This window comes from Erythrolamprus reginae, chromosome 2 (genome assembly GCF_031021105.1).
Source record: "Erythrolamprus reginae isolate rEryReg1 chromosome 2, rEryReg1.hap1, whole genome shotgun sequence".
NCBI classification, from domain to species: Eukaryota; Metazoa; Chordata; class Lepidosauria; order Squamata; family Dipsadidae; genus Erythrolamprus; species Erythrolamprus reginae.
The window spans coordinates 105,910,273-105,924,389 of record NC_091951.1 but is presented as its reverse complement, the minus strand read 5'-3'; the positions used below and the strand labels follow the sequence as shown (position 1 = coordinate 105,924,389).

The 14,117-nt window shown below is 41.0% G+C and overlaps 1 protein-coding gene and 1 non-coding gene across 4 annotated transcripts in view; one reads left to right on the top strand and one right to left on the bottom strand.

Moving 5' to 3' along the window:
• Positions 1-14,117, top strand: part of GRIA1 (glutamate ionotropic receptor AMPA type subunit 1) — a 309,938-nt gene that overhangs the window by 173,833 nt on the left and 121,988 nt on the right. For all 3 annotated transcript variants that reach the window (XM_070739030.1, XM_070739028.1, XM_070739029.1), the window contains exon 5: positions 4,650-4,703. In XM_070739030.1, coding sequence (XP_070595131.1) covers positions 4,650-4,703 — 54 coding nt within the window. The remainder of the gene's footprint in view (positions 1-4,649; positions 4,704-14,117) is intronic.
• Positions 10,116-10,187, bottom strand: TRNAQ-UUG (transfer RNA glutamine (anticodon UUG)). The gene has a single exon. It is a non-coding gene; the product is annotated as a tRNA-Gln (tRNA).

Genomic DNA, 14,117 nt, shown 5'->3' with positions numbered 1-14,117 from the left:
AGTAGGAAAGATGGTGGTGGAGCCTTACTTATTTGTATCTGCTCTGATAATGCTAAGAGAGGTACAATGATATTAGTATAGTAGTCAGGCAGCCTTTAAGCTGTACTCAAGAGCATTCCAGCTGGAAAACTCTAAAGCAGGTGAACCAGTTAAGGAAGAAACAAGTGTCCAATAACAACTAATCAATTTGTTGATAATTGTAATGCTGAGCAATTTTATGACATTGTGTAGCATTCCCCAGTTCTTACCTGGGGAATTGATATTTAATTGAAAAACCAAGAAAGAAAAGGGAGTAAAGTGTGGAATTGAATTTGTATTTGTATTGGGTCTGTTCTTGCTTATAGCTGGAATTCTAATAAAAGAAATGGAGAGAGTAGAAACTGGCAAAAATAGTTCATGAATGTGTTCCATCTTGCTATTCAAAAATAGGTAACACTGTTACAATTCTTCTGATCAAGATAAATCAGAAATATATGGAACAGAAATAATTCACCAAGACAATGATATTGATTTCACTAAGGCAATAATCTACTACTGCCCAAGAAACATGGGAATATTGAAAGGCATTAAATAGTTTATGTTGACAAATTACCGGCATTTATATCCAGGTGATAGTGAAGTGAGATTGATTAATGATTCTGTTCTGTCTGGGTCACTCCGGAAGCCAAGACCAACCCAAAAAGAGAATCCAGACACACCGGTAAAAGGCAAAGGCAGTTTATAAAATTCAAGAAAAACACAGGTAACAGAAAATGTCCTTACAAACAGGAAAATGCTGTATCTTCAAATATATCCACGAAGGCAAGAGTCCATGCAGCAATACAGGATTCTTCCTGCCAAGACGAGGCTGTAGATAGCAGACCTACACCTCCCACGGGTCTTCCAAACTGCTGGGCCACAAGCCAGGAACAGAGACGCCGAGAACAAAGCAGGACACCGTAACTCCAACTGATAACACTCCACATGGCTTCAAGGGCTTGCCTACCTTTTAAACCCTGCTAAGGACGACCACACCCAAGCCCAGCTGTTCCTAATTCAGTGCTGATAATACTTCTTTAATTGCTCCTTTCTTTGATCTGCATGTCTCTGTCACATGTCAATGACAGCTTGTGCGTCATCCCCTAATAACTCCAAGCTACTGGCTGGGGAGAGGGCCCCCCCCCCCCCCAGGGCTCTCATGCTGTTCTTCCTCATGCCATTCCTGACTGTCCTCTCCCCCGTCCGACAGCTCAGCCCCCTCCTCTTCGCTGCTCCTCCGGGCATGGAGCCAGCAGAGACGCAGCTGGTCCCTGAGCAGCCTCAGGCTGAATCACAACAGATTCCTAGACAATGGTTAATTATAGATTATAGATTGACCCAGTTGGAAATGAACCCCACCCCAAGCAGGAAACCCTACACTATTTCTGATAAATGGTAGTCCAATAGCTTCTTGAAAGCCTCAAATGTTAAGGTTAAAGTTCCTTAGATAGGAAAATCTTATATTAAAGTACAGATCTACAATCATTCTTTTGCACAACTTCCGTTGGAGTGCTCTCAACATTATATAACATGGGAAGATTAAGTGTAGCCATGACCAAACATCCATAGGAACAAAACATCCAGAGGAATGTTTATTTAAATGACCCTTACTTCAGTTTTCAAGAATTTTCAAGTATTTCTAGAATAATGAGAACAATTATATAATTTTTGAATGCTGCAACCAGACCATACTAGAAAGAAAATGCCTATTGCATATAAGGCACAACAAAACTCAATGCCTTTCTACTTACTTTTATGTTTAAAATAACTAGTTTGTATCTTCTTGCCATTCTGTAGGAGATGTGGACTAGAGGTTATAAAGGGCATTTCTCAAGATTTCCATTGTGTTCATCATTGCATAAATAGCCCCAGTGGTTGTGTATATCTGACAAAAGTTATGGAGTAAACCACAGTCAAAATTTTAAAAAAACCATTGGTCATATTTTAATGCATAAAATTCATAAATAATTTATCATTTTCTCAATACATTTAACTATAGATTCAAGAATGAAATTTCTAAGTTCAGAATTATATACTTTTACAAAAACAATTTTAAAAATGCAAGGATACATCTGTACATTGTATATGAGCTCCCAGGGGTCTTATTATTTATTCTATTAAAAGCAGAATGATGGCTTACTTAATGGTGAATCTATGATAAACGTGTTAAAGGTGCCATAACATTTGAGTGACAGGCCAGATTTCACAATATCTGACAACTATTTTTGAAAGCACATCACATTCTCATATGATTTTCGAGGAGGCCATGTTCAGAATGAGTTGTGCTCTTCTGCACCTTGCAGTGCCTCCAAAATTACAGAACAATGGAGCATGATTTTGCAGTTTCCAGAGGCTGCAGAAGAATGCTACTTCAAGAATGAAGACCTTGTGTGCCTGGAGTTGTCTCTAAATGTTTGTATTCTTTAAAAAAACATTTGGGGAAGGGAGAGGTGAAATGTCAGCAAATTCAAGTTAAGCATTTTCCAAATTTTTGACATATCAGGACCAAGAGGTTCACTATTGCTGGTTTAGTCCAACCTTTCCAAACCTGGATACATTCTGAATATGTGAACTTTAACTCCCAGAATTCTTGACAAAGTTTGCTGACGTTTCTGAAATTTGAAATCAACATTTCAATGGGTATCCAGATAGGAAAAGGCTGGGGTGGTTGATGGAGGATGGTCTGATCATTAAAAAAGGTTCTCACTGTTTGAGCTAGATCCAGGTTTTAATAAAATTTTGGAGAATTTTTAACAGTAATGATGCCCTAGAAAAACTTGTAAAACTCTTCTTTTCTGGTGGTTTTATTAAAATCAGCTAGGGTATTATATTACAAAATATGTTCAATTTTAAAATTAAAAAAATGTTCAATATTACAAAATATGTTCAATTTCAATTCAATTCAGTTCAATTTATTAGATTTGTATGCCGCCCCTCTCTGAAGACTCGGGGCAGCTCACAACAACGATAAAAACAATATTACAATGGCACAAATCTAATATTAGAAATAACTAAAAACCCTATCATAATTAAAAACCAAACAGCACATACATACCAAACATAAATAACAATAAGCCTGGGGGAAGATGTCTCAAATCCCCCATACCTGGCGGTATAGGTGGGTCTTAAGTAGTTTATGAAAGACAAGAAGGATAGGGGCAGTTCTAATCTCCCGGGGGGGAGTTGATTCCAGAGGGCCGGGGCCGCCACAGAGAAGGCTCTTCCCTTGGGGCCCGCCAGATGACATTGTTTAGTCGACGGGACCCAGAGAAGGCCAACTCTGTGGGATCTTATCGGTCGCTGGGATTTGTGCGGTAGTATGCAGTTCCGTAGGTACTCTGGTCCAATGCCATGTAGGGCTTTAAAGGTCATGACCAACACTTTGAATTGTGACTGGAAACTGATCGGCAGCCAATGCAGGCCACGTAGTGTTGAAGATACGTGGGTGAATCTGGGAAGCCCCACGATAGCTCTCGCGGCCGCGTTCTGCACGATCTGGAGTTTCCGAACACTTTTCAAAGGTAGCCCCATGTAGAGAGCGTTGCAGTAATCGAACCTCAAGGTGATGAGGGCATGAGTGACTGTGAGCAATGACTCCCTGTCCAAATAGGGCCGCAATTGGTGCACCAGGCGAACCTGGGCAAACGTCCTCCTCGCCACAGCCGAATGCATCTTGTCTCAGTATGACCTAAGTTTCAGTCCAGCCCAGTTATTTCTTTCAGTGCATAGTTTTAGTTTTGCATGTTTTTTTAAAAAAACAACAATTGGATAAAAATTTGCATTCCTTGTATCTTTAAGCCCATGTAAAGCCAGAAATTCACAGTGGTCAATCTTAGGGCCTTTTCTCAGCTGCTGAATTGGAGTGCTCTCCACACCTACTTGAGTTGGCAGAAATCTATACTGGCATGAAATTGCTGTCCCTACTGCCAGTTCCTATTCGGTCTCTGTTGGCTATATTTGAAATCATCACAGATTTCTGACCAAGGAAATGAGTGACATGGATTACACATACCTTGGAATAAAGAGGAAAATACTCTTTTAATCCCTTAAGAGCTAAGACCAAATTTTGCCTGTCTCATTCATGGATTGAGATGTGATAATGCTGTAGCCAGAGCCAACAGCAGAAAAACATGGTGTTGTCATGTCATGCTTGGCTGTCACTAGGTACAAGTGGGAAAAGGCTCAAAATGAAATAAACAAGTTCTCCTTCGGGCATTGCAGCAAAGCAAAGAAAGAATTCATTCTGTATTTTGTTTGCTTTAGGTTTGTCAAATGTGAATATGAATCTAGGTAGTATGTTCAGAAACATTGCCTGATGATCACAATCAATAGGCTTGTGAGACAAAGAGCACATGTTGTTAATGTTTGTGACCTATTTGAAGGTATCCTATGTTTGCATTTTCATTTGAGGATGAGAATATTTTTATTTTTCAATATCTCTTGCAGGTTACAATCATGTGGTAGTACGCATACCACAATTTGTATTTAAATGTAGGAGTTATATTCTTTAACAAGCTTCAATCCCAGTGAAATGTTTCTTATTTCCTACACAAACAGGGTAAAATTATTAGAGAGGCATTTCTCAATTTGTCAGTAAATTATTTTTGTGCATTATTTTTTTTAAATTACAGATAATCAAGCTTGAAAAAAACGGGATAGGATACCACTATATTCTTGCAACTTTGGTAAGATGGATTTCACTTACTCTACCTATAATGTGTGTGTTTTGATCATTTCCTCTTTAATGGTTGTAAAAGATGTTGCATACCTAGGAATATTCTTCAGCACATAGTAATGATACATGGTAGTATTCTAATAGATTATTCTAAGTAATTGGTTATCTAACATAAACTCTCCCAGAATTAATACAAGGAGGAGGAAAATAAATTATTTCTGCCCTCTTGATTCTCATAATTTAATTTTATTCTTTAATATCCCTAGCAATGAATCTGCAGGACATCATCTTAACTCTGCTCATGGTTTTTGTTAAGCTATTTGAGTCAAAAGCTTATGAAGATTCTCAGTCATCCAGGTAGACTCCTCTGCCAGTTGAGTCATGACAACTGGACTTATTTTCTGTTGGTCTGAAACATTTTGCTGCCCATCCAACCAGTTTCTCTAAACAAGACAATTCAGGGAATCTCAGTGGGTAGCGAGTTGTTAGGGGTATTTCCACACCAACCTCAGTGTTTCTTCCCTCAAATGTGTGGCAATATGTCTATGAAGGTTTTCAGTCATCTGGAGGATGAGTCATGGCAACTAAAATTATTTTATTATAGGTTTGAGATGTTATTTGCGCAAACTTTCTCTATAGTGAAAAGAGTAATTTTAGACTGCTTTTATAGAGGATTCACTTTGGAGACAAATAAATTAAAAATACAGGATTAAAGGTTACTTTTATGGTGGAAAAAATGATCTGCAACTAAGAGATAATGAAGAAGAAAATTGTGATGATGTACTCATCCATTTGTTGTGAGGTGTAAGATTTTTTAAAATTTATTTTAAGAAGGAAAAAATAATGTTGCATTGCACAACCCCAATTGAACCTAACCATCATCACGTGAACTGTGTAGATTGTTGGATGCTGCCACCATCATTTGTTGCTTTCAAATTGCCCATTTGGCATCACCTTGGATTTCAAGGTCCTGGATTAATTATTTTCTTTTCTCTGATGCTTTTGCCAGTGATTCTTCACATTCTACTCTAAAGCAAAGCCATCTTCTTTCCATGGGATTTGATATCTCCATGATCCCACACAATTTATTTTGTCATCTGTTTTTAATCAATTTATATAATCACCCCATCTAAACAATGACAATACATACATACATACATACATACATACATACATACATACATACATATATGTTTTCGTAGATTTTCACAGGTATAGATTTGAAGGTCTTGGCATACTCGGGTTTCTTCCCGTGTAAGTTTCAGAGATTTCTGGCGACGTTTCGACAAGGTCCCACTAGTCATCTTCAGGCTGGTGCTTCTGTCCTTGTGCTAGGGCGAACACAGCAAGACCTGAGCTGCCTTCCCTCTATAAATACTGTTGGGTGGTGCTTCTGTCCTTGTGTAGAGTGCTGGCTCAGCAGCTGCAAGCTGTGTTGAAACTTCTTGGTGAGTCAGTGGGGTCATTGATGTAATTGATGTATGCTGATTAGATGATGTTTGTGGATTGGGGGTGATATCCTCAGTAATTTGAGCTTGCAAACTACTTAGCTGTTTTGTAATGTGCAAACTGACAAACACCATAAACACATGACCAGACCACAAACTCGCAGTCAGCTCTCTAACCCAAATAAAAATCTCAGATGATACCTTCCCTGGTTCTCAGGAACATTAAGGGATGGAGAGGTTCCTTCATACATGCAATGTTATTATAGCCTTATAAGGAAGATTGTATTGGCTTATTGATTTGGATTTCTTACTCTGGCCTACCTTAGAGACTGACACCTTGTCCCAAGCCATAAACATGTTTAAAGGTGACTACCAGCTCACTTAATTATAGGCAGAAGCACATTGTAGCCAATGCAGCTCGTGGTGTCACATTTGCCAAATATCCTGTTCCATTTACAACCCAGCAATCCATGTTTTGCACTAGTTGAAGCTACCAAATGTTCTTGAAGAGCAGTTGGCAGCTTCAACTAGTGCAGAATATGCCAGCCTGGATAGTATAGTGTATAGTTATAATTCTTGACAAACGTATCTTTTATTTTATGTACACTGAGAGCATATGCACCAAGACAAATTCTTTGTGTGTCCAATCACACTTGGCCAATAAAAAAATTCTAGTCTAGTCTAGTCTAGTCTTGTCTTGTCTAGTCTAGTCTAGTCTTGTCTTCTCTAGTCTAGTCTAGTCTTGTCTAGTCTAGTCTAGTCTAGTCTTGTCTTGTCTTGTCTTGTCTTGTCTTGTCTTGTCTAGTCTAGTCTAGTCTAGTGTGTTATAGCAGTCCTGGCAGGATGTCACAAGGGCATTTGTTACTGAGGGCAGGCCCGCTTGGTTCAGGAACAGGTGCAATTGCTCCACAAATGTGTGCAAAGGCCTTCCTAAAAATGGGTGCCTCCTCTAATAAAGCAGGAGCTGTGAGTCCAGGAGGACTTTCAGATTGTGCAGTGAATCTTCATCCTGAACCAAAGCAGCACCGCTTCATCCTGAACCAAAGATGAAAGATCCCTGGCATCAGATTTTTCAAATATCCAAATCTACTTAGCTTTGCTTGGATTGAGTCAAAGCCTGTTTCTCCCCATCCAGGTTGCCATGGTCTCCAGGCACTGGGTCAACATGACTATGACATCACTAAGACAGTCTGGGAGTAGAGATATAAATCTAAGTAATAACAACATGGATTTATATTTCTACCCCCAGACTGTCTTAATGATGTCATGGTCATATTGACTCAGTGCCTGGAGACCATGGCAACCTGGAAGGGGAGAAATATAAATCTAAGTATCAAAATGGTGGGACACGGTGGCTCAGTGGCTAAGATACTCAGCTTGTTGATCAAAAGGTCAGCTGTTCAGCGGTTCGAACTCCTAGTGCCGTGTAACAGTGTAAGCTCCTATTACTTGTCCCAGCTTCTGCCAACCTAACATGCAAGTAGAAAAATGGGGACCACTTTGGTGGGAAGGTAACAATGTTCTGTGCACCTTTGTCATTTAGTCATGCCAACTACATGACCATGGAGATGACTTCAGACAGCACTGGCTCTTCGGCTTTGAAACGGAGAGGAGCACCATCCCCTAGAGTTGGGAACGGCTAGCACATATGTGCAAGGGGAACCTTTACCTCTTAAGGTCAACATATGGGTGATACCTCACTCAAAATTGTCAGATGACCTCTCCCAGCATCTTCATAGATGTTAAACAGGAGAAAAGAGAGAACTGAGGCCTGTGTACCCACAAAGTAATGTGTATTATGGAGGACCCCAACTGAAGAACAATATACCTAATTTGGGCTTTGTGTTTGTGAGCAATAGGCTGGATGGAAAAGAATTGCAAAATGAGAATGGATTACCCTTTATTTAGAGATGAATGCCTTGGTTTTTAGGCCCCCAAACCTGAAAGAAATTTAATTTCTCCTCCAAACCTTTTTAAATTTACACAATTTAATATTCAAGAATATTTCAAGAATCAAGAGCAAATTATAAATGTGGATAAACATGGATCAAAAGTCCTTAAGCAGTCAGAGAAATGTTTGTTGTCGAAAGATGTTGGGATTTGGGGATCTTTCCTGGATTTCTCATGAGGCTAGTCATTTTCTAAGGTTTGTTATTTGCATGTCAGAGACACATGGCTTCCATATGTCTGTAGTTTTGAAGTCATTTAATTTAGGCCACCACACAGCTATAAACTGGTCATAATTACTTTCACTCTCAGCTAAACTGCCTTGCATTCAGTCAGTGCACCAAAAGGGAAGTGTTCCATGTCCCATTAGAAATCCCAAGAGGCCCCTCAGCAAAAGACAGATTGGGACTTCAGTCAAGTATAGCATTCTATAGTTGCCTTTTGAGTCAGTGGTAAACATTTGCTTCTTCATTAAGCAGATTAAGTGAAAGTGGACTTTGGTTTGCAGCTCTTTACACCCGAAGAAAATTGGGATCAACTTTTAAACCATGTATATAAACCACACCGACAAGCTGCTTTATCGGGACAGATAGATTTAGAAGAAAAGAGGCAGAAAGGAGCCAGAAGGGGACATGTACTTTCTCTATGCTCTTCAATCTCATCCGAGTCACTTAATAAATACAGACAAAGCTGCAGCAGAGGTTGCCTTATGAAATGCTTTATTGCTGGTACAAGCCATTTGTAAGAAATACGTGCAGAGAACCTCCTCACTGACTAGTCAAAACAAGATGCAAAGCTGCCACCAAAAATTCAACTAAAGTGACATCTGAAATGCATTGGACTGGTTTGAGTACAACCTACAAAAATAAGCTCTTGGGGAGCCCAAATAGCCTTTAAATATAAATAGCTACGTTAGCATCCACACACCCTTTAGCAATCACTTGATGTTGCCTGTGTAAGAAAGTTAAAGAAGCTGAAAACTGAAAGTTCTTCAGACAAATGTCAGTGGAGATTCTCAGTCACCCAGGTCATAATATGTTTCCCTGAAAATAAGACCTGTCTCGAAAATAAGCCATAGCATGTTTTTGCACGTGTGTCCAATATAAGTCCTGCTCCAAAATAAACCCTATTAAATCAACTGCATAGCGACCTGGCGCCCTTTCCATTTGGTGGCTTGTGATTCCTCTGATGTGAGATGAGGTGGGGGTGGAGTTATTCCATGTGCACACTGACTTACATCAGGGCCCCCACAGCCAGGCCATCCATGCCCCAACAATTGCTCCATCCGACAAGATACGAACCAGCAGGTAAGGTAAGTAGAACCCACCCCTGAGTCACATGACTGTGATTTGGGCGATGTCTTGTTTTTACAATAGTCATGGCTAGTGATGGGCGAACCCAAGGGTGTTCGGGTTCGGCGAGTTCAGCCGAACTTGCCGTGAATTTCGGGTGAGTTCACCGAACCCGAACCCGAACACGCCGTGACATCGAAGCTCTGCCCCCAGAATCCCATTGTGGGATTTCCCAGCTCCTTTTGCTGAAAGGACCTCCCTTTGTTTGCTTAGAAGAGAGGGCAGAAGCATCACTGGTTCTATAGTATAATGGACTCTCTAGACTTTGAATCCAGCGATCCAGGTTCAAATCTCGGTGGAACCTCCTTTTTTATATTTATTTATTTATTTATTTATTTATTTATTTATTTATTTATTAGTAGTAGTAGTATCATCATCATCATCATCATGCTTCATCATCATTATATAATAAAAGGGTTTTGGGTCCTTTTAATGCTTTCTTAGTGGGAAAAAAAGAAAGCATTAAAAGGACCCTCCAGCTCTTTGGGGGCAAAAGGAAACCTTCCCAATGTGCCAATGGAAATAATTAATAAATAATGGGCACATCTGGAAGGTTCCCTTTTGCCCCCAAAGAGCTGGATGATGATGATGATGATGATGATGATGATGATGATGATGATAATAATAATAATAATAATAATAATAATAATAATTTTTTTAAAAAATGAAAAAAGGAGGTTCCACCGAGATTTGAACTCGGATCACTGGATTCAAAGTCCAGAGTGCTAACCATCACACTATAGAACTAGCCATGCTTTTGCCCTATCTTCCAAGCAAGTAAAGCGAGGTCAGAAAGAAGTATATGTGACGTCAAAGCTCCATCCCTGGAATTCCATCATGGGGTTTCCCATCTCCTTTTGCTTGCAGCGCGGCAAGCAAAAGGAGGTGGGGAATGCCACGATGGGATTCCCCATTCTCTCCCCGGCCAAACCCAAACCCAAACTTTGCCCGAAGTTTTAAAAAAATTCAGGTTCAGGTTCGGTATCATGAACAGCACAAAATTTGGTATGGACCCGAATTGTGTGAGTTCGGTTTGCCCAATACTAGTCATGGCATTCTGCAGTCCTATGATCACTATTTATGACTTTCCCAGCTGGCTTCTGACAAGCAAAATCAGTGAGCAAGCTGTCAGGAGGTTGCACATTACAGTGATCCCCCGAGTTTCGCGATCTCGATCTTCGCGAAACGCTATATCGCGATTTTAAAAAAAATATTAATTTTTTTAAAAATCACTTCCTGGTTTGGCTTCGGGAGTCAGCTGGGAAGCGGCACGGCTGTTTTAAAAGGTCGCAGCCGGCCTGGGGTGCTGGGAAGCCCCCCAGGCCGGCTGTGACCTTTTAAAACAGCCGCGCAGCTTCCCAGCTGAGTCCTGAAGCCAAACGCCAAAGGCGAACTTCCGCGTTTGGCTTCAGGACTCAGCTGGGAAGCGGTGCAGCTGTTTTAAAAGGTCGCAGCCGGCCTAGGGTCCCAGCACCCCCCCGAACCCCCAACCTGGGTCTTCCCGGCCGCCCACGCAAAGGGGAAACCCCGGCTCCTCGCTGATGCCCGCCGCTCGCCCGCCCGTCAGCAAGAGGGGGAAGACCCAGGGAAGGTTCCTTCGGCCGCCCAGCAGCTGATCTGCTCGGTAGCGCAGCAGCAGCGAGGAGCCGAATCGGGGTTTCCCCTTTGCGTGGGCGGCGGGGAACGCAAACTCCACCATTTACGCATGTGCGGCCATAGAAAAAAGGGCGCGCATGCGCAGATGGTGTTTTTACTTCCGCAACCCTACATCGCGAAAAATCGATTATCGTGAGGGGTCTTGGAATGGAACCCTCGCGATAATAGAGGGATCACTGTATAGACATATGATGAAGGGGTGGGTTCTGGTTTTCTTCACTGCCGGTTCGCTCCTTGATACGCCACAAGAGCACTTGCAAGTGCAATGTTAATGAATAACGTCTGCATGTGCACAGAAGCAAAAAACAAGATGGCAGCTCCTATGGCACTGCCAAGAGAGCCAGTTGGGGGCATGACAGGACTGGGTTGCTGCTGGTTCCAGCCACCAAGTTACTGCCGGTTCTACAGTCCGGAGAAACCAACCTCTGATGTGATGTCTTCGTTAGCAACCACATTAAAAAAGCTCCTGTGTCCAGACATGTGATGTGTCATTAATGATATATTTTTCAGTCCTTATTATGGTTATAAATTGAAAAACCAAAAGAATGAACAAGAAAAATAAATGGCTGCTGCAAAGCATGGGTATATTTGAATTTAACCTTAAGGGTAGCTGTTTGTTGAGAGAAGCTGATTGTCCCATAAACTGAGCTTTTTTTGATTTTTTTCCCCATTGTTTGATTTAATATCTAAGTGAGACTTTTGTCCTTTCCAGTTCAATTGCCCTTCTCCATGCCTGACCCCAATTACCTGCAGTCTGCATCTATAAATCTATATTAATTGCAGCTTCTATGCATAATTAGGATTATATGTTTTGTATGCATTAGAAAATTATTTGCATTTGTATAAACATCTGCTCACAGAAGCCTTTCCTTTTTAAAAAAAATGGTTGGATTCTCTCTCTTTCTTTCTTTCTTTTTCTCTCTCTCTCTCTTTCTCTCTCTCTCTCAACTCTCTCTCATCTCTCTCTCTATCATCTCCCTCTCTCCCTCCCGCCCTCCCTCCCTACCATCTGTCTGTCTGTCTGTCATCTATCTGTCTGTCTGTCCGTCCGTCCGTCCATCCGTCCATCTATCCTAGCAAAGATAAACATGTTTGTGATTTATTTACAGTTTTTGACTTATTTTGAATGCAATTATCTAGCCCACTGATGGCGAACCTATGGCATGGGTGCCACAGGTTGCATGCAGAGCCATATCTGCTGGCACACGATCCATTACCATAGCTCAGCTCTAACATCCATGTATGTGTCGGCCAGCTGATTTTTGGCTCTCACACAAGAAGCTCTGGGAGGTCATTTTTGGCTTCCAGAGAGCCCCAAGGGGAATGGGGGAGGGCGATATTACCCTCCCCCGGCTCCAGGGAAGCCTTTGAAGCCTGGGGAGGGCAAAATGTGAGCCTACTGGGTCCACCAGAACTTGGGAAATGGGCCATTTCCAGCCTCCAGAGGGCTCTGGGGATGGGGGAAGCTGTTTTCGCCCTCCCCAGGCATTGAATTACGGGTGTGGGCACTTGCGCATGCGTAATAGCAAATGCTCATGGTCTTTCGGCACCCGAGGGAAAAAATGGTTTGCCATCACTGATCTAGCCTGTTTCATAAAAACAAGAAGTTAGAAAAAATTGAGTCTTTCTGATTTTTGAGGGATTTAGAGCACATTTTTTTCTCTACTAAGGGAATAAACTGGCTAAAATAATAACACTTTCAAATTGCTTATGAAACTGTTAAGGATGATTTGCACCTAGAGCATCATCTTCCTCTGCTCCAAGAAAATGTTTCACTGATTAAGCAGCATTGAGTGTTTGGAGAGTTTATATCAGACATCACATGGATTATCTATAGGTCCCACAAAAATGTTGGTAAATTAAATGCACTAGATGGAAAATATGTTTGCCATGGCTTGGAAACCTATCCCTGAATAAGGATTCTTATTCAGAATGGTAATATTTCAAAGGCCATCTTCCCATATGAATATAGCCATCCAGTTTGATAAAACCCAACTCTGGGTACTTTTACAATGATAAGATTGTTTCTATCATGAAATTCTGATATGTGATCCCAATAACCATATTTTGCTCAATTCTTTTTTGATCAGTTTTGCAGGACCAATGTGTAGACAATTAGCACTGGTGAACTATAGTTCACGTTCATCATTCCAGTTTAGACTCCTAGAAGGTGTAATATAACAATATTTTAAAGTTCTTCACATTACCCAGCCTTGCTCTAAAACAGCCTTCATTGGTTTGGTGCCCACCAAATGTGTTGGGCTGCTGTATTCTGTAGCCAAGTAATGGCAAATCTATATGACACATGTTAAAAGTGATACGTTATGATGTTTTGGGTGACACATCAATGTTCACCAACACCTGACAACAATTCTCAATAGCACATCTCTGAAATCAATTTGTTTTACTTGCATTTCATGCTTGTAATTATTTGACATTTCTTTATATAATAGCACCACACAATTTTTATATACAGTGGTACCTCAAGATACGAACCCCTCGTCTTACGAACAACTCGTGATACGAACCCGGGGTTCAGAAAAATTTTGCCTCTTCTTACGAACTTTTTTTGAGTTACGAACTGGCATTCGGAGACTGCTGGGAAGCCGGGCGGCTGTTTTAAAAGGTGACAGCCGGGCGGCGGGGCTTCCCAGCAGCCTCCCGAACGCCGGTTCGTAACTCGAAAAAAGTTCATAAGAAGAGACAAAATTTTTCTGAAACCCGGGTTCGGTTCGGGAAGTTGCTGGGAAGTCTCCCTTAATTTTTCTGAATGTTTGACAAAAGGTTTGCAATCAGTAATGGTTCTAGCCAATAGGGTTATTTAGAGTACTGTTTATCAGCTTTGATAAGGCTACTCTAGGAGTTCTTGATTATTATGTTGATCTTTGTCTTTCAATGGGCATTTTTTCTGCAGATTTTAAGCTAGGACACAAACACCTTGTCTCTGTGTATGTGGTGATTTTAATCTGTGTTTGGGTTATTTATTCTAAATTTTGTAGAAGTGTTTGCTTTCATCCAAAG